This window comes from Microcebus murinus, chromosome 13 (assembly GCF_040939455.1).
Source record: "Microcebus murinus isolate Inina chromosome 13, M.murinus_Inina_mat1.0, whole genome shotgun sequence".
In the NCBI taxonomy this organism is placed as follows: Eukaryota; Metazoa; Chordata; class Mammalia; order Primates; family Cheirogaleidae; genus Microcebus; species Microcebus murinus.
The window spans coordinates 7857848-7880530 of record NC_134116.1 but is presented as its reverse complement, the minus strand read 5'-3'; the positions used below and the strand labels follow the sequence as shown (position 1 = coordinate 7880530).

The window sequence follows — 22683 nt, the reverse complement described above, 5'->3', positions numbered from 1 at the left end:
GCTGTGGTTCATTCTGGAAGTATTCAGAGTCACAAAGGAGACGGCAAATTCCTTCTGAGATCTAGAGCTGTCTCCATTCGCTGACAGACATGTCAGATGAGAGAGGCGTCCACACTAACAAGACCCCGATTGATTCCGCGTGGGCCGGGGCTGGTGCCCTACATGGGGCAATGAGCCGTTTGTCAGCACAGGACCGCTTTGTACTTGGCTAGACTAAATTTGCATTTTATGTTAATATTCTGATTTCATTGCACAATGAAATTAAACTTTTATTTGCATCAGAACCGAGATTAATTAAATCACTAAATTACTCTGATCGTAAGATGGTGGCTGGTTCGCATGGCCGGTTCTTTTGACCTTGGCCTTCCCCAAGGTCGTGAGACTTGGCATTAGAGATCACCAGGCTCATCCTTTCTCCTCTCTCCCCAGGTTGCATTGGAGGGCCCAAGGGACTGCCGGGCCTGCCAGGATCCCCAGGCCTCACAGGTAACTCTCTGCGGGAAACTGGAGAGAGCCCAGCCTTCCTTGGGCACTTCCATCCTCGTTTTCCTCTCTGTCCATCTTTCCTCTGGCCCTGCCCTCCCCACCCACCGTGGCCGTGCCCAGCGTCCTACCACAAACTGGGCACCGTCCGCAGGGAGCGGACCTTCACTGACTGCTGCAGAAAGATGCATCTGACACTCAGAGCCCAGGCTGGAGAGAAAATTCCGCTCTGGGTCTCAAAGGCGTACCCACGGTGGCAGAGACTGAGCCTCCTCTCTGTGGCTGGGGAGGGAACATGCCTCTCTCTGCATTTTCATTTTATCCCTTTGTACCCAAGATATGTGAAAGGAGCATACAGGAGAGGGATCTTTTTGGGCGGGGGGTTGATCGACAGGAAACAGAAATAGAGGCAGCTAGCAATTGGTCTCTGGCGTGCAGGGGGAGCTGGGCCTTGCTGCCGGCCCTGGCTGGTCACCCCGCAAAGGGCTCCTGCTGGGGAGTCGGGGCCGCCGTCTGGGGCCACCCTGCCCTGGAAGCACGTTCTCTGACTGGAGCCGCAGGAGCTCTGCTCCAGGGGGTGGCCCTCTGATTTCCTCCTCCTCAGCCTGCGACAGGGCAGGGGAAGTGCCTTGGTCACCGCGCCGAGGAGGCAGTAGGAAAATTCAGTGTTGAGAGATGAGACACGCAGCTGGAGCTGTTCTCCCTTGTTCTTTCTGGACTCAGTCCTCACCTGGGCAGGGGGAATAAGGAACAGTACAGGTGTTCTAGACTCTTCCTGCTTGCCAAGATGCCCCCAGTACTTCACATGATCCACTGTGGCTGAGGCCCTGTGTACACTGTAAAGTGCGAAGCCAGGGTTGTGCAAACAGCCCTCAAAAGTAGGAAAGCAGGCTGACATGTCCTGTGTCCTGGACCTTCAGGGCATCTTCGGGGTGCACAGCAGTTGCAGGATCTGGGGACAGTAGGTCGAAGTGCAGCATCATTGGCACTGTGAGGCAGCGTGAGAGCCCTTGTGCACCTCGGAGGCCGGAATGTGCACCTTCCACAGCTCGTCACCCTCGTGGTGCCTGCCCCCGGCTCTGGTTCTGTCTGTCGGTGGATTCCGACGGCCACTGATGCCACAACCCCCAGAGCAGTGACGGCTCCGTGGGGAGGGGCTGGGGCTCGGGGACAGTGGGGTCGTTTTCAGCAGCAGCTGCACAGAAGCAGGGCCCCAAGTAGACATAAAGTGTACTGGGTGTAAGGGCAGAGGCTTGGCTGAGTATGTTTTGGCGACACTAAGCTTCGCGAGGTGGAGGGTCAATGAGACCTTGTGCGTTAATGAGATTGCACAGCGAGGAGACAATGAGGTCTTAATGAGATCATGGATGCCGTATTTCTGGTACAGACTGAGGCTTAGTCTATAAGGTGGTTATTCAAATGTGCAATGAGCCTACAATTAAATTGGAAAACAATATTCTTTTGATGTTAGCAAGGCAGAACCAGCCTTCTCCCTCTTTCCCTTTCAAGCTTAAGCTAATCTGTGCACCAGACCCATAACACGGGGATATTGGCCCCAGCTGGGCCCGCCCCGGGTAATGACCGTGAACAGCTCGCAGCTCAGAGCGCTGTGCCGCTCTGCGTTCGGAACGGGGATAATTCGGCCAACGGCCCCCTCAACGTTCTAGGCTTCTGTGACTTCTGCTCGACTCTAGTTGAAGTCCTGGGAACCTTCAAAAGATTTTTCAAAATTGTGAAAACCCTGACCGTTTGTGGAGAGCTGCCACCCTCCCCCACAGCAGGCCACGGGAAGTTGGATGGACTGTGATGCGGTGTAGACTCTCCTTGCTGGAGGGGACGCTGGCCCGTCTCAAAACGCGGTTCTCAGAGAAGTGCAGGTGTGCGCCACCTCCCGATACGAAGATGGGAATCTGCCTGCAAAAGGCCTGCCCAGGGTCTGGAAGCTAGCCAGTGACAGGCAGAACGCTCACCCTCGGCCCTCCGTGCGGTGCTAATTCCCCACGGAGACCGGAAAGAACCTTCCCGGATGATCTAGCAGAAGCGGGAGGGGCTCCGTCCCCAGAATCCTGCCAAAGCTGCTTCTCCATTCTGCCTGTCCTTAAACATGTAAATGCCACGGACCCCGGGTGCACGCTGAGCCTCTGAAGTGGGGACTCCGTGGCCTGGGCACTCACCCCACACGTCCCTGCGCCCACCCATGGGTACCTCAGGGAACAGTCGTTTCCCTGCCCCTCATGATCTAGACAGACACATTCCCGGTGCAGAGCCCCAGCCCTGTCCTCAGGCTGCCCTTCCTGGCGCTGTTCCATGAGCCGGGTCCCCTGGCGAGCCCTCCTGAGGACCCACGTCACTGTGTGACCTGCTGGCACATACTTCCAGTCAGCGTCAGAGGCTCGCGCGGAGCCCAGCCAGGCAGAGCCAGCCGCCACTCCTGGTGTGCGGACCGGTCACCGCGCTCAGAACGACATTGCTATTCACGCCGGGGGCAGGCCGTGCCGCTACGCTGTGAGTGTTAGCACCGGGAGGTGTAGTGGAGGCAAGACAGACAGGGCACTGCCCTCAAGCACAGCCAGGCTGCCTGCTTTGGGGACAGAAATCTCCAGAAAGGGGGAGCATGAAAGGGAGCAATTTTTAAAATACAGTCGTACGTACACGCAAACTCTCAGAGACCTTATTTTTTAGTCATTCCATTCAAACAAAGGATTAGGAGAGCAGAAGGTGAAGCAGAATTCTGGGAGATTCTGGGGACTCTTCTGGGCCTTGGTCTCTGAGCCCAGAGCCCCCTGAAGTTCGGACGGAGGGCAGGAGGGTCCTGCCTGGAGCTCGTTGCTCACGGTGCGTGTTCTCAGCCCCGCAGCCACGTGTGTGCCAACAGCAGAGCGGCTTTGGATGCCGTGGTCAGACCCGAGGTGCCCAGGCCCGGCAGGTGGTCAGGAGCACCCAGCTCCCCAGCAGGAGCGCTGCCTGCGGCCACGTCCCCTGGGTCTGTCTCGGGGCCTGCGTCGCGCCTTCCGTGGAGCAGGCTGCTGCTGGCTCTGTCCGCTCCTCACACACCGCGTCCGCCGTGAGAACAGCCGTCTCGGGCCTCGTCCTGGGAGGGTGAGAGGGTCTCCTCGGCTCCCGCAGCTCTGCGGAGCTTCTCATCTCTCGGGATTGGCCTGGATCCGAGGGAGACGGAGCTGGAGAGGGGGACGTTTCCCCAGGAATCGCCTGTATTTAGGAGTGTGCGTTGGTGTCAGTTTGCAGACTCTGGCTCATGCGAGAACCTCTCACCAGTCATGTCTTGGTGGTCAGGGAGGACCGAGGCCAACACAGTGGACACGCCTAGGCGAGACACGTGTTCTGAGGCTGGTCTCGGGCAAAGGGCCCGGATGTCCTGGGCTGGTCTCTGTGGCCCCAGGGCCATCCTGCCTCAGCCAGTCACTGCAGACCCCTGGCTTGTTTCCCGTCTGGCTCCTCCCTCTCACTTCTGCCATCTGCACACCCACTTTCCAAGAGGGAAGGGTGGGTTTGCGTCGCACAGCAGCCCCTTCCTGAAGAAAAGCCGGAAACGTGGATGGAAAAGCGTGGGAGCTCAGCCCTGTGCGTTGGTGAGGAACACCAGCCCTTTAACTGTACGAGCATTCACGGAGCTCACACGCTGTCCAAGTGTGAAACAAGGTTTCCTCGTTTAGTCATCATGATGCCCCATGAAGTAGGTATTGTCATTCTCCCCATTTTACAGATGAGAAAACTGAGGCACAGGGAGGTTTAGGAGCTCATTCAGCGTCACACAGAACAGGCAGAGATACACTAACAGCCAGGCATTCTGACTCCAGCCCCAAACCCTTAGCTAGGATGCCGCAGAATCTTAATATTGGATGTTTTTCTTCTTTATGGGTTGAGTCCTTAAGCAGGATTTTAGCCACCAAGAAGTGTTCTGTAAGCCCGGTTGTGTGTCGTAGGGCTGATGTCCCCCCAGCCTCAACATGGCCCGGTTTCATGAGAAACCATATTGAGTAAGATGCAAACACGATCACAGCCCGTGTGTCGTCCTGGGACCTGACATGTCTGTTTTTATCTGCGTGGTTAGGTGCCAAAGGCCTTCGAGGGATACCAGGCTTCCCAGGAGCCGACGGAGAGCCAGGGCTCAAGGGTTTCGCAGGAGATCCAGGTCGTGAAGGGTTCCCAGGACCCCCAGGTAAGTCAGAGTCAGGCCCCCATTCATCCCACGGGTTCGGGAAAGGACCAGTGTGTATGCGATCGACTCCATTATCTTCCAATATTTAGAAACTATTTCAGCAAATGTTGATGATGCCTTTGTGCTTGTTTTGGGGAGATTAGAATTGTTTTACTTTTCATCACTAACACTGTGCTAGACTTTTGCAGAAATACCTACAGGTCCTGCAGGAAAAAGAGATAGGTGTTGCAGAAAGTGTCCTCTGGTTGATGTTAAACATTCTAAGGGCAACTGGCGTTCCTCTGTCCTGGGGCTGTCACTCTAGGCACAAGTAGGGTCTCGTGGTCTGTCCCCAGTCTGAGGATCACCATGGTCCTGCTTTCTGAGGCCCTCCCGGCTCACCCTTCAGTTTCCAGCTTGTCTAGGTAAACGATTCCAACTACCTTTTGACAAAGCAAGGAATTGCAGAAGCCGTAGTCGCTGAAAGAGCGTAAGACTTGTGTCTGTATATGGAGGAAAATGAATGTCTCCCACGGTGGGTTGTGGTACAGCGCGAGCTCGCGCGCCAGCACGCCCCGTAGGACGGGTGTTCGTGCGCCAGAGCGCTGTGTACTGCAGACGCATGCTCTTGAGTGACCGCGCTCTGTATACAGGGCAGCGTCCCCAGAGTCAGGCATTCGTCACGGTTGTGAGGCAAACGGTGTGAGCGAGTATGGTTGCACCACCCTGATGGCAGGGGCATGCCCGCTTTGCATTGTGTGGAAGTCATCACAGCCAACTTTCCACTCAGCATGAAACATCCTTCCACAGGATCCCGGGCAGGTGCTCTTCTAGCCTCTGCTGGAATCACTCTTGTCACCTAGGACCTGCACAACATTGCGACCCTCTCATTGCTAGAAAGTTCCCCTTTGTTGGAATACAGTCTGCCTCCCAGCGAGCCCTCCCTGGGCTGTACCTACATCCACCCGGCCAACTCACTCATGTCCACACACACCGGAGAGGGGCCACTTCTCCCTACAGACATGAATGGGCAGAACTGACGCCAGATCACCAGCTTTCTTTTTGTGACATTATTTCCATGCCCATGGCAGACTGGTCATCCTCCCATGACTGCCCTTCAACTTGTCAACATTCCTTCCAAACTGGGCGCTGGAAATGGCAGGAAACGCTCCGCCTGTCTGGAAGGTCCCTAGGAACAGCGGGACTGTTGTGTCCTTAGATTTAGACATTTGGTGAATTTTTTCAGCAAAGATTAATTAAATCCTGCCTTTTCCCTGTTCTGCACTCGCATAATTGATTCAAACCTAAGGGTAGAACTTTGTATCAGTCTTTGACAGATTTTATCTTTCTGAATTCAGTACTGCAGCCCACAGTGACTGTTTGCAAACCTGGACGCTGTTGCCTTTCATATTTTGCATCTCTACATGTTTGCAAAACTAGGAAGCATGTTTCCTGTGTCTCTTTTCAAGACACTGAGAAAAACCGTGCGTTAGAGAGCTGCAAAGGAACCTCTCCTGCCTCCACCTCAGGGGATAGGTCTGGATCGCTTTGTTGCCCTGCTGAGTATGTAAATGTTTAGAAGCCGAGGCACTGGCGTTCTGATGATACCACATACATATTAAGTTGAAGTGTTCATTTTTTTGAGAGAAGGATAATAATTCATTACTGGTGTCTTGCTTTGAGTGTCAAAGCTACCTGACAATCATAGTTTGAGTGCACAGCTGTGTGCACAGCTGGCCTGGAGCAGAGCGTGGATGGGACATGCCATCGTCCAGGGATTTAGGCGATTTACAATCTGAGTAGGAAGCCTGTTCTGTATAGAAATGGGAGCCCATAAGTGATCAGGGATGTTGGGGTAGACCAGATGGGAACTGGTCTATTCAGTTTTTGAAATGCATATGACCTTTTATGGTCCTGAAATGTACTGTACTTCTATCACCACATGCAAAAGAAGATAAAATGCCCAACTTCAAAGACTGAAAAAAAAGAGTCCATTCCAGATATAAGACCCACACATGCAAAGCTAAGCACACAGCTCCCGGGTACAGTTCTTCACACTTCCAGCTAAAGTCAGGCCTGTCCATCATGTGAGTAAATCACACCATTAACACTCTGACGTACGGTCCATCTAATCAACATCAGGTCAAGTCCAGACCCTACCTTCATGCTACAGACACAGGCAGACCCCTCTACCAGCCCACAGCGAGGCTGGCCTTAGGGTCCTAGGAGGGCCTGAGGCCCTGTTTGTTGGATTTTTTTTTTTTAAACAGGGTCTCACTCTGTTGCCCAGGCTGGAGTGCAGTGGCATCATCATAGCTCACTGCAATCTCAAACTCCTGGGCTCAATTGATCTTCCTGCCTCAACTGAGACTACAGGTACATGCCACCGTACCCAGATAATTTTTGTAGGTTTTCTTGGGGGCTTTTTGGAAAGACAGGATCATGCTCTTGCTTAGGCTGGTTTCAAAGTCCTGCCTTGAGCAGTCCTCCCTCATCGGCCTCCCACAGTGCTAGGATTATAGGAGTGAGCCACCACGCCCAGCCTGGATCTTCTTGGTTAGATACACCGCACAGAACAGACAGACACAGGAATGCTGAGCCTTTTGTGTGTTTGACCTTTGCCCATAGAATCATCCCTAAAGTGTGACTCTCATCACGGCAGGCCCCTCCTCCTGCACACGCAGCTGGGGTGGCTCCAACCTCAGACACCTTTCCTCTGGGCACCACCTGGCTGCCGGCTCTGGGAGCTCGTTCTGAGGCTGCATGGGGCTGAGCACACTGAGATGGAAAGTGACCTGAGGAGGTCATTTGATTCAGGGGTACCAGCGAAAGGCATGTGACAGCGAGCATCCCTCTGCCCACATGTGGGACCCAGTGACTCACAGGACAGAGGGCGGTGGGGTTCGTGACCAGAGCGATGCCATGGGGAGGCAGAATTCGGCTCTGGTGGCTGGTCGCTCTGCCTCTCGGGGAGTTCCCAGCCACACAGCTCCACTCCGCACCTGCTTGCTCAACTAGAGGGTCCCACAAAAGTTGCTCTTTAGGGATTATTTGCAAAACATGGGAGCCTGTGAATTACGAAGATACATGTCTGGGGAACGGTCGGTTCTGAAGGCCTTGTCCACCCTTAGCTAAGTTTAGGGCAAGGGGCCAGATGGCCAAGGGAAGCAGTAGAAATTTAACCGACAGAAGAGTGTCGTGGTGAGAGTTGTAGGTTCCAGGGTGAGCAAGAGCCTTGGGCCTTGAGCCCAACAAATGCCTTCTGAGGGCACTGTGGCCAAAGCTTTGCTATTTTTAGTGTCTTATCAACACTTCTCTTAGAATGTCATAATGCCCACTTGTGGTTTGGGGGACCACCCCTGTTTCCTTTTAGGGTTCGTGGGACCCCGAGGATCCAAAGGCGCAGCGGGCCTTCCTGGCCCAGATGGACCCCCAGGTCCCACTGGCCTCCCAGGGCCAGCCGGGCCCCCCGGGGACAGGGGGATTCCTGGGGAAGTCCTGGGAGCCCAGCCCGGGCCCCGGGGAGATGCTGGACTGCCCGGACACCCAGGGCTGAAAGGCCTTCCAGGAGACAGAGGCCCCCCGGGATTCAGAGGTGAGTCTCACATCAGGGGAGCAAGGGCTGGGGGTGCAGGCCATTGGGTAGCCATCCAGGTCACTCATTGGCACAAGGTACAATTTGGAGACCGTCTGCTGAGACTGAGCTGGGTCCAGCATCAGCCTTCCAGGTGGGCACTTAGATGTGTGGTGGCTTCCGTGCTCACGGAGGCAGAGTGGAGCACACACGGGTGTCACAGCGTGTCCACCATCAATCTGTTCTGCCACCCAGCTGTGGAAATCCCGCCCAAGATCTCTTACATATGAGTTCTTCTGGTAGATATTTTTTTAAAAAACTTCATTTCCTACAGGCTTCAAAATGTTTAAGCATAAAAACAAAAAATGGCAGCAGGTTTACTTTCGATGCCTTATTAAATTTCCACCATGATCGACGTCCCCTTTTGAAGAGCTTAATACACATGCCTTGTTTGGGCAGCGTGCCTTGTCTGGTAAAAGTCCTAGTTTTCAGAGCATCAAAGCTCCAACTAACTATTTCTGTTTTAGTCGTGCTCGCTGCTGGGATCACGGTGGAGCAGCAGCGCCTGGCCCAGCCTGCCCTGTCCGCTTGCACAAAGGGCTGCGCTTAGACCACACCCAGGCCGCCCGGCCCTGCCCGCCTCGCTGAGCCGTCCCACTCGCGCTCCACCCCATCCCCCCACAGTCCCGGCGCCACTTGGTCATGGATGTTAACTTGTGTCTCTTGGTCATGGATGTTAACTTGTGTCTCTCACCTCCCCCACAACACGTTGTTCCTGTCGATGAAAAGAAGTATCGTGGGCAGGACCTAGAGCCTTTCAGCCTGCAGCATGGCCCGCCTGCTCTGCAAGACCATTAGCACTGCTGACAATTATAATTTTCCCTGGAACTCTTCACTTTAAAGATAGAAAACCGAAAAATGCAAGTGCAATCATTTCCCACGGCACTGTGGGAGCACGGGAGAATACCTGGATCTGTGTCCCTAAGAATCTCGTTTGCACCTTCCACTTCCTGCTCAGCCAGCCCTTTCTCTCGCTGCGGGTTCTCGCACTCAGATATCCAGAGAGCCAGGAGCCTGACTTCAGATTCCAGGTCCATCCAGGACTGACCTGGTCTCTTTTGTCCCTGCCCTTCCCTTCACTCCCCAGCCCCCATCGGCCTCCCTGTCTCAGGCCAACCCTGCACACTGCAGGATGGTTGTGAGGCCACGGGGGAAAGTTTACTGGGAGGTCACTGCAGGAGTGGGCGCCCTGCGTTATTCATTGTGTACAGTTATTAACTGTAACAAGCTTTAAGCTGCAAGAAGAAAGCAAAGAAAAATACCGCCAAAATATAAAGAGGTCCAAGGAGTTAGTGTTAAAAAAAACTTAGAAGTTACATAGTATCTGACCATTGTATAGGGCAGGATATTCTAAACAGGAAGTTAAGAAGTCACATATACCTACAAACACACACACAGTGTATACAATTTGCATACAGATGTCAACTATTCTACACATCAAAATTAAAGTTTAAGCAGCAAAGTAAACTTTAGAATAGATAGGAAGGAAAATTAGTCAATGTCTATGAGGAATACTAAAATCTATAAGAAAAATATCAAAATCCCCAAAGGAAAATATAAGCAAACAGTAAAAACTTCACCAAAAAGCAAAAACTAGGAGAAAGAAAGGTAACTCCTGACCGAGAGCACGCAGACTGACCCAGCTGCGCACTCTCCCCCGGCCGCCGGCGGCTCTGGCTGTGCCACAGTGCTCGCAGCACTCGGTGCCAGGTGACACTGGGAGAGAAATCAGTGTGATGTATTTAAAAATATTAAATTAGTATTTAATGATCTATGTCAATTTCCTGGGGCACTTCTCTAAAGAAATTACCTATAACTTGGGCGTGGATGTATGTCCCCAAAACTGTCCTCATAGCACTCTGTGTGACGGTGAGAAAAGTGGGGGCGTGGAGAACATTAACTGTGTCCATACGATGGAGCCTTATTCATGTCATCGTATTAAATGTGGCAAAATGCTCAAAATATAATGTCACGTGAAAACAGCTTCACATATCCATTTACAGGAATAGAAAAGGGCAGGAAGGACATACACCGAGATGTTGGTAAATATCTCTGGGTGATAGTATGAGTTACTTTGATGTTATCCTTTATAGTTCTTTGTATTTTCCAGATTTTCCACAGTCCAGAAAAAGTTAAGTGCCATTTCTGTAGACTGAGTCTGTGGAGGTGGCTGCGATCTGTGACGAGCCACATGGAGGTGGCCCCACAGCTCTTGTCTCTGATCCCCGCAGGAAGCCAGGGGATGCCCGGAATGCCGGGGCTGAAGGGCCATTTGGGCTTCCCGGGACCTTCGGGCCAGCCAGGACTGCCCGGGCCTCCAGGACTACACGGATTCCCAGGAAATCCTGGCCAAGAGGGACCCTTGGGGCAGCCAGGTGCCCCAGGCCTTGGAGGTAAGACTCCAGCACTCCCCAAAATGGGTGGGGTTCTCACTTTAGTGACAAGTGAACTATCACTGCCTTCCCCTGGGAGCTCTCAAACTATTCCAAGGAACCCACCCCAAGAGCTGCAGGACTTCCACAAACAGATGTAAACAGCCTGAGAAGGCAGCTCATCCTTTGTACCTGTTACAGATATATTGGGGATTATTAGGGGGAAAAAAGAGAGAAATTCCTACTGCAAAAGTTCAAAATCACTGCTCTGATTTGGAGAGGAGAAATTGTTTCCTGAAAGAGAGTGATCCGGAGGTCCGGTGGAGCAGAGAAGCAGGAGATGAAGCCCCACAGAGGAGCGGTGCCACCACACAGAGGCTGATGGAGGTGGCAGTGGGGACACAGAAGGCATTTGGGGCACAGTGTCCTCCACATGAGCCAACCCTACTGCCAAGCCTGGGAAGTGTTTATCTTCCAGTGCACTCTGCAGAGCTGTGGGCCCAGCCTTCTGCAATTCATGGACCTGTGAAACTCAGTTCAGTTTTGTGTAATCAGCAAAGCTTCCAGCTTTCTGCTTTGCCCAGTAAGAACACTTTTTTATAGAAGTGTCACCTGCCATCACCACCGTGTCACCAAAGGACACTGCAGCACTAAAAACTAGGAAAGACACAATTGCTTAATGAGAACAATCTCCTCAATGGACCACCTTAGCCATTTAAGAAGTCCCAATCTCAGCGAAATTCTCTGGTTTGTACAGTCAGGTGACAACTTTGTTGGGGACCTTAGCCAGTCTGCTGTGAGTCACCATGCCACACACTGACCACATAAACCAGACACAACCGTGCACATGGGCTTCTGCGACGTTGGCTCTCAGTTGTGTCCAAACGGGCTGGATGTGGCCGAGGTCCGATCCCCCGGGTGCCGTGCTAGCCACTGCTTCACAACTAGCAACCTGGGGCCTCCTATTTCAGTGTTCTCAAGGCTCAACTAGCGAGTGCCAACTGAGCACAAAGCATTGCATGGTGCATGAAAGATCCAAGGGAAAGCCTTGTCCTTTGGGGCCTACACTTTAGCTGGGGAGAGAATCGCACACATAAAACGTTTTGCATTGGCCCAGGAAAGCCAGCGGGGGGAGCAGATATGTGGCCCTCAGTGTTCCCGCGGAGGCAGGGAGCAGGGAAGGGGAAGAGACCAGTGCCAGACTACGGGGAAGGTGGGTGGGATTGGAACAGGGTGGGGGCTGCTTTCTAGGAAAGAGGCAGGACTGGCTCACTTTGGAGCCGTGGTCTCCCAAGCTGGCTGGGGAGGAGAGCTTAATTTGAGGAGGAGCTGGTGGTCCAGATAGCAAGATAGAGCCAAAGTTTAGAGGGCACTGAATGCTGAGCTAAAAAGTCAGCACCCCCTAGGCAAAGGGAGCCCCTGGCATTGTTAACATAGAAGTAAGGATTTTAGGGATGTAGTTGGCAGCTTACTGTCATGCTCCATAGTGGTCCATAGCCTGTTTGTCTTCCATGAAACTTAGGAACCTGGGAGAGGGGACCCCACAGCGAGAGGTGACCCGCAGGCTAGGGTATCGAGTGTTTACAGGTGCTCCCCACTGCTCGCATCACCGCCTGAGCTCCACCGCCCCACCCAACCCCACGTCCATGGAGAAATTGTCTCCCATGAAACCAGTCCCTGGTGCCAAAAAGGCTGGGGACTGCTGGCCTCCCATGCGGGGAGCCTGGAGGGCAGCGGTGGGCTGGGGCTGGTGGCGTCCCTCAATGATGACATTGAGGTAGAGCAGGAGGCCAGGAGGGCAACGGCCCAGTGGGAGCTGGGGCCTCCCCCAGAACTGACCCTGGGCTGGAGCCAGCGATGACGTCGGGAGCCATGGGCAGGCTCTTGCCCGACCCCAGCGGCCACACCCCAGCAGGTTGTCAAGGCCACTGTGCCGCTGGCGTGGAGAGTCGTGTGGCTCGTGTCCTGTGGGGTGGCTCTGGCCTCCTCAGAAAGGCCAGCCCTGTGGGGTCTCTGTGTGCTCCAGCCAGGCTTGCAGACGCAGCTCTGTGGTGGCCATTGTCCATTTTCCTTCCCAGAAGATTTTCTTATCAAAAAAGTGAGGCCTGACTGGTATCATATGAGACTTTTCTGTGTGTGTTTGTTCGTCCTCTTTGATTTGCTTCCTCCCTTTTGGCAGGTCTGCCTGGGGACAGAGGGGAGCCTGGGGACACAGGCGTCCCCGGCCCAGTGGGCATGAAAGGATTCTCTGGCGACAGAGGAGATGCTGGCCAGTCCGGCGATCGAGGCCATCCAGGAAGCCCAGGATTCAAAGGGATGCTCGGAATGCCCGGACCCCCTGGGCTGAAAGGTGACTGTGTGGTGTGACCAGGGAATCACCTTGCTGGGTGTTGGGGTGGTGACGCTCTGGCCCAGGGCAGCTCTGCAGGGCACCTCCGTGGGCCGCCGTGAGGCTGGCCACACCCCTGCAGGTCTGGGCTCAGGGCGCTCCTCGCCAGGAGGCGGCACAGCCGGGAGCCTCGGTGGGACCAGGTGCCTCACCCTCGGAAAGCCCGTTTACTGCTTTACCAAGGGAGGCTGCTCTGGCCTGGCAAACACTTGTCACCTCACAGGGACGTTTGAGGAGAGGCCCACTCAGGAGGCTGCATTCAGGTCTGGAGGCTGTTTGGTGAACACGAAACCAAAACAGCAAAATGCTCCGTCAGCGGGAATTGTTTGTGCACAAACAGGCCGCTACAGGCGGCGCCCAGTGGCTGTGCACGTCGCTGGAGGCACGTTGTTCTGTCTCCCCTGTCCTGTGCAGATCTCTGGGCTGGGGTGGTGTCGGCACTGTGCTCGTTCCCAGCGTCCGTCTCTAGCTTTCTCTGGAGGGGTCCATGCCCCTCTGTCACCTTCAGACTTCCCTCCTAGTCTTCCTGCCGGACCTCTGTCTGTCCTTTGTGTCTTCACACCAGTATCTGAGGACGGCTGACTCCGTAACCCTCGTCTATAGACAACAGGGGTCGGCAGATAAGGTCACCTCGAAGATGGTGTCCCTGGAAACCCGTGTGACACTCAGAGTCTCAGCATCCTCTCACGCGAATCACACTGCCGAGGCGTGACGGAGACGTGAGCGTGAGTTATCCTGTGTACCGATTCGCGCCTCACCAGCGCCTTTCTCTTTTCCTCCGAAGGAGACAGAGGCTCGCCTGGGATGGATGGTTTCCAGGGCATGCCTGGGCTCAAAGGAAGACCGGGGCTGCCAGGAAGCAAAGGAGAGTCTGGATTTTTTGGAATTCCTGGTCTGAAGGGTCTGGCTGGCGAGCCGGGCGTTAAAGGTATGTCCCGTCTTGAGATCTTGGGATCCTCCAACGTGGGCGACGCGCACGTTCGTGGTGCCGCAGCACTGCTCAGGGTGGATCTCTGAGGATCCACCGGTCCAGGAGCCCTAAAGCTAGAGGCTGGTATTTAAGAAAACATTAATCAAGCTAACAAAAACTTGAGGCTTCATCCTTGCCCCAGCGCATTGGCAGTGTCATTAAGGGAGTAATCTTAACCAAAGGGGACACTTGAGAACAAAATGACAGCAACGTCAGGAACCAGATACATCTGGTGGAGCTTACTCCACCATGACTGCACCCTGTGAGCAGAGAGGTGCAGGAGGAGCCAGGCTGGCAGCAGAGACGGCCGAATTCCAAGGGAAGGGGTGCCACCTGGCTCAGGAGGACACAGCCGTCGCGGGGCGGGGGGTACCTAATGCCACCGGAGGGATCATGGCCCATGAGGAGCAGGTTCAGGCCCTAGCTCGGGCAGGCAGCCAGACACCCCAAAGGTGCGGCGCCTGGTTCACTGAGTCCATCACGAACAAGCCATGTTCCCACGACTGCTGTTCAGACGCCTCTGCTCGGAAAGAGTCACCGTGGCCTCTCAAAACTTCGCTGCTTTTATTTTTATTTCAGCATATTATGGGGGTACAAATTTTAAGGTTTCAAAAAAAAAAGAGGACCAAAAAATAAATAAATAAGAGTTAAGTGTGAGTCCAAAGGCACATGGGCTTGTTGGATGGTGTTCATACCATTCACATATGAACAAGAGAATTTTATAAGACTCTCTAAAGAAATAGACTTGTTAAAAGGATGAATATTTAGCTCTGTATGTAAAAAATATATTCACATCTTTTTTTATAAGTATAGATACATACTATAAGCATGAGGAGAGAAATAGAGGGAATAATTAAAACAAATACATGAATAGTTAGGCTTATTTATTAATTCTGTCTTTTAAATTATTTTCCTGGGATTTGGTAAGAAAGACAAGTAAGCAGAGGAGAGAAAGAGGTGATTCACAAATTAGTAAAAAATTTGGAAAGATACATAACCTGGCTGGCAATTAAACATATGGAAATTAAACCAAAAAAACCTTCACTGCTGACAGCAAGTGCTGGAGAGGAAGTGGAGAAGTAGGAACCCTCGCACGCTGCCGGTGGGGTGTAGAGTGGTACAGCCAGTGCGGAAAACGCTTTGGCAGTTTATGAGAAAGTGAAACACAGTTACCCAGAAATTCTACTCCTAAGTGAGATAATCGAAAACATGTCCAGAGAAAAATTTGCACACAAATGTTCATTGCAGCATTATTCATAATAGCCAAAAATGGAAATGACCTAAATGTCCATCACCCGACCCATGGATGGATAAATGTGGCACAGCCATACGATGGGATATTAGGCAGTAAAAAAGGATAAAGTACGTACAGACACGTGCTACCATGTGGGTGAGCCTGGAAAACATTATGCCACATGTTGTCTGATTCCATTCACATGAAATGTCCAGAGTAGGCAAATCTACAGAGATAAAAAGTAAGTTACCCATTTCCTAGGGCGGAGAGGAGAGGGGGAAGCGGGGAGAGGCTGCCAGTGGCTCCAGGGTTTCATTTTCTGTGAAGAAAACGTTCCAAAGTTAGATTGTGGTGATGCTTGCACAACTCCGTGAATTCACGGAAAGTCATGCCATTGTTCTCCTTAAAGGAGTGACTTGTATGACATACAACTTGTACATCAACCAAGCCGTTTGTAAAAAAACCTTGATTACTCCCCAAAGAGTTATGACTTTTACAAATTTTCAGCAAAATAGAAACTGCCATCTGGGGTACTAGCCTTTTTTAAGATTTTTACTCACACTTGCCTTTTCAGATAATCTTCATGTTAACTGACAGATTTCAGGCCACCAGGCAAAAATGATATTTTAAAATGAAATTAGAACACGATCGCCCTTGCTGCTGTGTCATTCTCCCTCCGGCTCTAGCGCAGGCGTTGCCGGAGCCTTGGGGGTGTCGGTGGCGTAGACGGCACGCTCTTCGAGGGCAGCTTCTGCTTCTGGCTTTGGTCTCCCGATATCTAGCCCAGCAGCGAATACTCAGTGCATGCTCGATGAATGGCATGAATTCTTTTCGCTCAGCCAATTTCACTTACCCCTCTGATGAGGGCGGGTCTGGAGCGCCCTCGGCCGACCCTCACTCACAGTCCCCACCAGCCCTTCACCCTCCGCAGCTCCTTGCTGCTCAGGAGCTCGCAGAGCCCTCCCTGCCACGTTCTGCCAGCCTGTGCCTGTCATCTCCCTGCTGCGGGTGACCCTCCAGGAACCCTGGCCTGCACCCACAGGGCACTCACAGGAAGGGCGCTGAGCTGGCCTCCCTCCTCCTTTCAGCCTCCAGGCTTGAGATGCAGTTTGATGGCTGCCTTTTCATGTGCACTGGGGTGCACATGAAAAGTAACACTCCTACGAAATGCCATCCAGAGACCACGTCTCGCCTGCTCGCTCCCTCTGGGCATGCACCACTGGGAAGAGCAGGTCCCTCCATCCGCCACAGGGCTGGTGCCCCCCGCCCCGCCCCTACACTGGGGCAGAGAGAGAGGGAGGGCGGGAGAGGAGACAGGCATGTTCTAACCCCTCGGTCTCTCTCCAGGGCTTCCTGGCGTGGGCCAGATGTGCAGGCCCTGGCGGGACGCAGGCTTCGGAAGCGAGCAGCCTCGGCTGAGGGGCCTTCCCCACTTGTGTGCTCCTACACAGTTGGCAGCACACGGGAAATGACAGTGTCTGTTCCCTTCCAGGCAGCCGAGGGGACCCCGGGCCCCCAGGACCGCCTCCCATCATCCTGCCAGGAATGAAAGACATGAAAGGGGAGAAAGGAGATGAAGGGCCCATGGGGCTGAAAGGATACCTGGGCCTGAAAGGTGAGAGCCTGGCCTCTGAGCTGCAGCCCGGGGCACCCGCCCTGCCGCCCCCGCCTCTCCCCAGAGACACCCCTGTACTCTGCCAGGCTCGACTTATGTTTTAAGTCTCCTGGGGCCCTGGTGTCTGCACAGCTGGGCTCACAGTTGTCCTCCGATGCCTACGTAGCCTTGTTTTCTGTTTTAAGATTTGCAGCACTTGGGCCTGCAAAATGCACCCAGAATTGTGAAATTGAAAGTTTGGGGAGGGCAAATGCTATGTCCACACCAGCACGTTACACACCCGGTCTCCCTGCAGGTACCCAAGGAATGCCGGGGATCCCCGGGCTATCCGGAACCCCTGGGTTACCCGGGAGGCCCGGCTACATCAAAGGAGTCAAGGGCGACATCGGAGTCCCTGGCGTGCCTGGTCTGCCAGGACTCCCCGGGGTGGCCGGCCCCCCTGGAATTACAGGATTCCCAGGGTTCACAGGAAGCCGGGTGAGTGAGTCATTTGCTCAACTTGTTCTTGTGAACGCCTCTTCCCTTGCTCATGAGGAAAGCGCTTTGGTCCGTCATTTACCGGTGTGACAGTGGCCAAGTGACAGGTTCAGAGTCGGCCTCTCAGGCTGCCCTGGGCCCGCAGAGCAGCGCGTGGAGACGCGGGCTCACGCCAACACCTGTGGTGGCTGCAGCACCGACAGCCGGCTGCGTTGGCCCTGCCCCGGGCTGGCGTTGGATAAAGCATGGCGTCTGCATTTTCTCATGGGGACCTTGAGAGAACAAACAGAGCTTGAATCTCCAGAGGTCAGAGCTCTAAACTTGAGCGCATCTGTGAATCACAGCATGACATGGGGTCAGGCAGCCTCGGTTCCCAGCCAGGCCCACGATTTACTGCTTCCTTCATCCAGAGGATGCCTCTTGAACACTTGCTGTGGGCCTGACCCCGGGCAGGACTCTCCCCTCTCCACACCTGCCTCCCCCGCGTGAAACAAAGGTGGTAGCTACTTGCATGTTTATTGAGCGCAGCGTAGACTGTACACATAACGCGATGCAGAGGCACTCCCACAGGCAGTGCTGCGTGGAGTCTGCCTTACCCTCTTGCATTTGGAAGTCCCACACCCACACAGTCCACACAGGACCCAGTCGCTTCCAGCACTCCCAGTGAGGTCAGCACATTCCGGGCAGACAGAGGTCTAGCCACCTTGGCGTGAGCCTGCCGTGACAGGTTCTAGCTGCCCACCTGTCTAGCCCACCTAGATGTACAGAATTCCTCAGGTATCTTCCTCCCGTCACTCCCAGAATCTACGGCTGAGGGCAACTTCTAGCCAATCTTGTGTGCAACTTGAGAGGTCACTTAAAAAAAGACGCATATGTCCACCAAAAGACACATGACAATGTTCACAGCACCTTTACTCATAAGAACAGCCCCAACCTGGAAACAGCCCAAATGTCCATCAGCAAGAAAGAGAATAAATTAACATGTCGTATTCTGACAATGGACTCACACAGCAATAAAATGAGAATTCTTAATAAAACTCAACAACAACCTGACTAAATTTAACAGACTTTTATGTTGAATAAAACAAAGCAGAAACAGAAAGGTACATGTGATGCAATTCCATTTACGTGAAGGCCAAGAACTGACAAGACTGCCTGACAGAGATGTCAGAGGAGTGGCCCTGTGGGCAGGGTGTGAGTAGGAACTTTATAGAGGGCTGAGAATGCTCTGTCTTTATCTGAGTAGCACATGAGTGAAAACTCATTGAGCTGTGCATTTAAGATGGTGCATTTTACTGTATATACGTTATGCCTCAATAAACCTTGAGAAAGAAAAATAGATCATTATCTAAACAAGGATGCAGCCTATGGACACCATCCCCTATTCTCAAAGGAAACGGAGCTACATGAATAATTCAGAGCTCAAGTTGAGCCGAGCTCGGGTACTGATGCTGCAGGACTGAGGCCCCAGTGCCAGTGCTAACGTGGAGACCAGTGCCGCTAAGGCAGACCACAGCTCCACGCCCTCTGGGGAGGAGGCCACTTTAGAGAGGAAAACTGTGGTTTCCGTGAAGTCACCAAGTGACCCAGACATCATCCCAGTCTCACTGTCAGCAGCCAACATCATTTGAAAGAAGTCTCCCTCTCTCCACAGGGGGAAGTGCACTACTGCAAATCTATTTTATAATCTAGAGAACAGGTTCTGCACTCCGGCAGCCCAAGTTGACACTATGGTTCTGCCACTTGCTAGCGCAGTGACCTTAAGCAAATCACTTCACCTCTCTGTGCCTCGATTCCCCCACCTGTCAAAGGGGAGTGAGTGCCTACCTCCTGGGGTTGTCATGAAGCTTCAATAAGCTCTTGAGGTGGGACCAGCACGTTTGCCCGTGTAGAGCCTGGCAGAGCGGTCACCGCGTGGCTGTCGTCAGCACCATCACCATCAAGACCTGCGTCACTGACACTGTTAATTCTGATAGAGCTGCCGAGCACGTTTCGTTTTTATCACTTTACAGTTCAGTAAGAACAGATAAGCAAACCACCTACCATACTGCACTGAGAAACTTTAGGAATTTTCTACAAAATGAGAAGACCACAAACCTTGAGTATTGGTTTTAGCATACCGAATAGTTAAATAAATGCACTAGCTCTTCAAAATGACAACTTATCTCGCTAACAGTTTCAAGATGGTTTCACATTTGACTCTAGGGTGACAAGGGTGCTCCAGGGAGCGCAGGCCTGTACGGCAAAACCGGCCCCACTGGTGACTTCGGTGAGTGCTGCCCGTACGGGAAAACAGGGAGTCCACAGTTCAGAGCCCTGGCGGGGGGGGGGGGGGTGTCAGGCCTGCAGGTGCTGTTATAATAGTTGTTTTGGAGGACTTTATTCTTGTTAAGAATTTAACACAATAGAAGTTGGAAAACCAACCACCTACCAATAAGACTTGTTCTTAACCATCTTTTTTGCATGAAACAGGTGACACTGGGGACACGGTAGATTTGCCAGGCAGGCCGGGCCTGAAGGGGGAACAGGGCAGCGCTGGGATGCCAGGTACGTGAGGCTCTATTTCTCCGTTCTCCACAACAACCCCAGTGCTTGTCTGTGTGTATCGAGTTTGGGGACCTCCATAGAGAGCTGCATAGTGAAGGCTTGAAGCCTTCAAGCCCACTGTGCAAGAAAGACTGTCACTTTATATTAAATCTCTCTCTGAAGATGGATGGGAGTAACCGGTGCCCCTGAAACGTAGCTCAGGAAAGCAAGCTAGCGCCGTGGCCCTGGGACACAGGAGGGCGGGAAGTGCGTGATCAGTAACCACGGCTCCTTGTAAACAGCAAGGGGCCCACAAGAGGGCCATGGGTGTCCTGATGTTGCCTCCATTCTGTAGATCTTATCTCGTGGGGAACCCCACACTGCCCGTGTTGCCCGGAGCCTCAAGTCCTGCAGGGGTGGGCCCGCTGGGGGGAGGGCAGCCAATAGGCATGAAGCCCCAGGTAACGTGGCGTCCGAGGTTTGTAACAAACAGCAAGTCTGTGGTTCCAGGTCTAAAGGGATTCTTTGGAGAGAAGGGCACAGAGGGCAGCATCGGCTTTCCCGGGATCCCTGGCGCACCTGGAGTCCAGGGCCCTCCTGGACTGAAAGGACAAACAGGTAAACTCTCCTGTAACCCACAGCCTCCCGAGCCCCCAGAACAAAGGGGCCACGTGTGCCTGTCTCCTTGTGTGCTCCCACCTCACCTGCTGGCAGTCCCCCCAAGCTGCCCGCTCTCCCAGCCCTGCCCCTGACTGGGAGCGGAGCAGCCCGGGGCTGGGTGGGGGCAGCGCAGGAACCAAGGGAAAGCGTCTGTGTGGCCGAGTTATTTGTAGAGAGCTCTTTCCGTGCCTCGGCTGTGCAGATGCCCATTTAGCATCCCAGGCTGATGGAGGGCGGCGGCTGTGGGCCGGCTCGCACCCTGCTGCTGCTCGTGGGTTCTGTTTCCAAGCACCTGTGAACCTGGGGCTGCTCTCTCGAGGTGTCTATTTGGATGATAGGATGAAAACTTTTAAATACACATTATTTTCTCTTTGGAAAGGCCACACTAATCCTATTGAACTTGAACCTGGGGGTCCAAGGCCATAGGCACGCCCGGCTGGAAGGAAAGTTCTGATTTCTCATCAGATTCGGCCCAGGGCAGGCGTGCAGACCCCGCTGGTGCTCAGGCTTTGCGCTGTGTTTGCCCTCCCAGGCTTTCCGGGACTGACGGGGCTGCAGGGGCCGCAGGGAGAGCCCGGCCAGGTCGGACCGCCTGGCAGCAAAGGAGACGATGGCTGGCCCGGGGTGCCAGGCTTACCAGGTGAGGCCCACAGAGCACACCGTGGTGCGACAGGCACTCGCCGGGCACGTAGGCAAGTGGCGATGGCTCCCTCAGTTCATGTGACACACCAGTGCAGGGTTTGCCCCTGTGCCGGGCTGTATTTTTAGACTGACACACTGATCTTCCACCTCCCAGAAAGATGACCGAAACCTCCTGGGGAGGTCAGGGTCCACTCATGGCCACCACACACAGGGCACGGGAGACACCCGGGTACGGGCTGGAGGGTGTGATGTTCTGCTGCAGGTTCCCCTGCTGCCCATGAAGCCAGGTCTGGGGACCCCCATGGGGCCTGGGGGTATGAGCTGGCCTCCAACAGGCCACTGGGCTGCCCTGCTGAGGGCCAAGGTGGGCCCAGCAGAGACAGGCCACCCTGCCGAGCTCAGCACCCAGGTTGTAGAAGGAACCGCCACCTGCTTGCTGATCCTACGTGAGACCTGTCTGTGCCCTGAAACCCAGAGGCAGAGGAAGTGACCTCAGGCCATTTGTTCCAGCAGTTTTTACAGACTGGACCTGGACAGTGACAGGTGTCAGCAGGAAGCACTGGGCATGTCACCTCCCGGGCCCCTTCTGGCTCTAGCAAGTCTGTAGAAAAGATCCCATGTAAACTGTGTTTCAGTTCAGCGGTTTTCCTGGGTAACATGACGATTAGTTCACGTGTCCTGTAAGCTGAGTATACAGGTGGACACGTCCCATTTGTCAGGGTAGAGCAGAGTTGTGGGGGCGACAGCATCACAGCAAACAGAACCACGCGAACTTTCTCGAGGGCTTCTCCCACGCAGAGCCCCTTGCCGTCCTGCTGCTGAAGTAACCATGAGTGCAATCCCCACAGGTTTCCCGGGAAGCCGAGGGATCAGCGGACTGCACGGCTTGCCCGGCACCAAGGGCCTGCTGGGATCCCCAGGTACGCTGCGGCCCCAGGCGCTGCTCTGGGGGGGCGGGGGAGGGTCTGTATTTCTGCAGACCGTTGAGATGCGACCCTACAAGTCCGTTCTTTCACATCAAAAATTATGTTGAATTGACCCATCAAGCCTTCTAGTCAGAGAGAAAATCCAAGGTCTTGCCTTTTGAGCAGGACCGTGGGCATGTTTGGGGACACATTTGTCCAGAAGCCCGGTTCTGCCCAGCATGGCACTTGTCATCTTTTATTTCCTGGCATGAGGAAGACAGCAGTGCTCTGCCTGCACCGGCAGGTCTCAGACTTGAGACAGAGACGATGGTGTCTTGTCAACTCCAGCTACTCACAGTCCTGGGGGCTAGGAGTTGGAGGTCAGCGTGCTGGCGTGGTCATGTTCTGGGGGGACCTCTTCCTGGTTTCCCACCGCATCCTCACATGCAGGAAGAGCACCCGCGTCTCTTTTTACAAGGGCACTAATCCCATCACGGGCCCACCCTCATGACCCCCTCTGGGCCCAGTTACCTCCCCGAAGCACCACCTCCAAAGCAGTCACGTGAGGGTTAGGGCTTCAACTACGGATTGGGGGGGACACGGTTCAGTCTGTAGCA

General features: G+C 53.8%; 1 protein-coding gene across 1 annotated transcript in view; it reads left to right on the top strand.

Moving 5' to 3' along the window:
• The window catches only part of COL4A2 (collagen type IV alpha 2 chain), a 177742-nt gene that overhangs the window by 139847 nt on the left and 15212 nt on the right, over positions 1-22683 (top strand). The window contains exons 27-39 of the mRNA XM_012751869.3: positions 430-486; positions 4556-4663; positions 8016-8237; positions 10508-10669; positions 12828-12998; positions 13822-13965; positions 16734-16856; positions 17152-17333; positions 19539-19602; positions 19806-19880; positions 20370-20477; positions 21052-21159; positions 22010-22081. Coding sequence (XP_012607323.1) covers positions 430-486; positions 4556-4663; positions 8016-8237; positions 10508-10669; positions 12828-12998; positions 13822-13965; positions 16734-16856; positions 17152-17333; positions 19539-19602; positions 19806-19880; positions 20370-20477; positions 21052-21159; positions 22010-22081 — 1596 coding nt within the window. The remainder of the gene's footprint in view (positions 1-429; positions 487-4555; positions 4664-8015; positions 8238-10507; positions 10670-12827; positions 12999-13821; positions 13966-16733; positions 16857-17151; positions 17334-19538; positions 19603-19805; positions 19881-20369; positions 20478-21051; positions 21160-22009; positions 22082-22683) is intronic.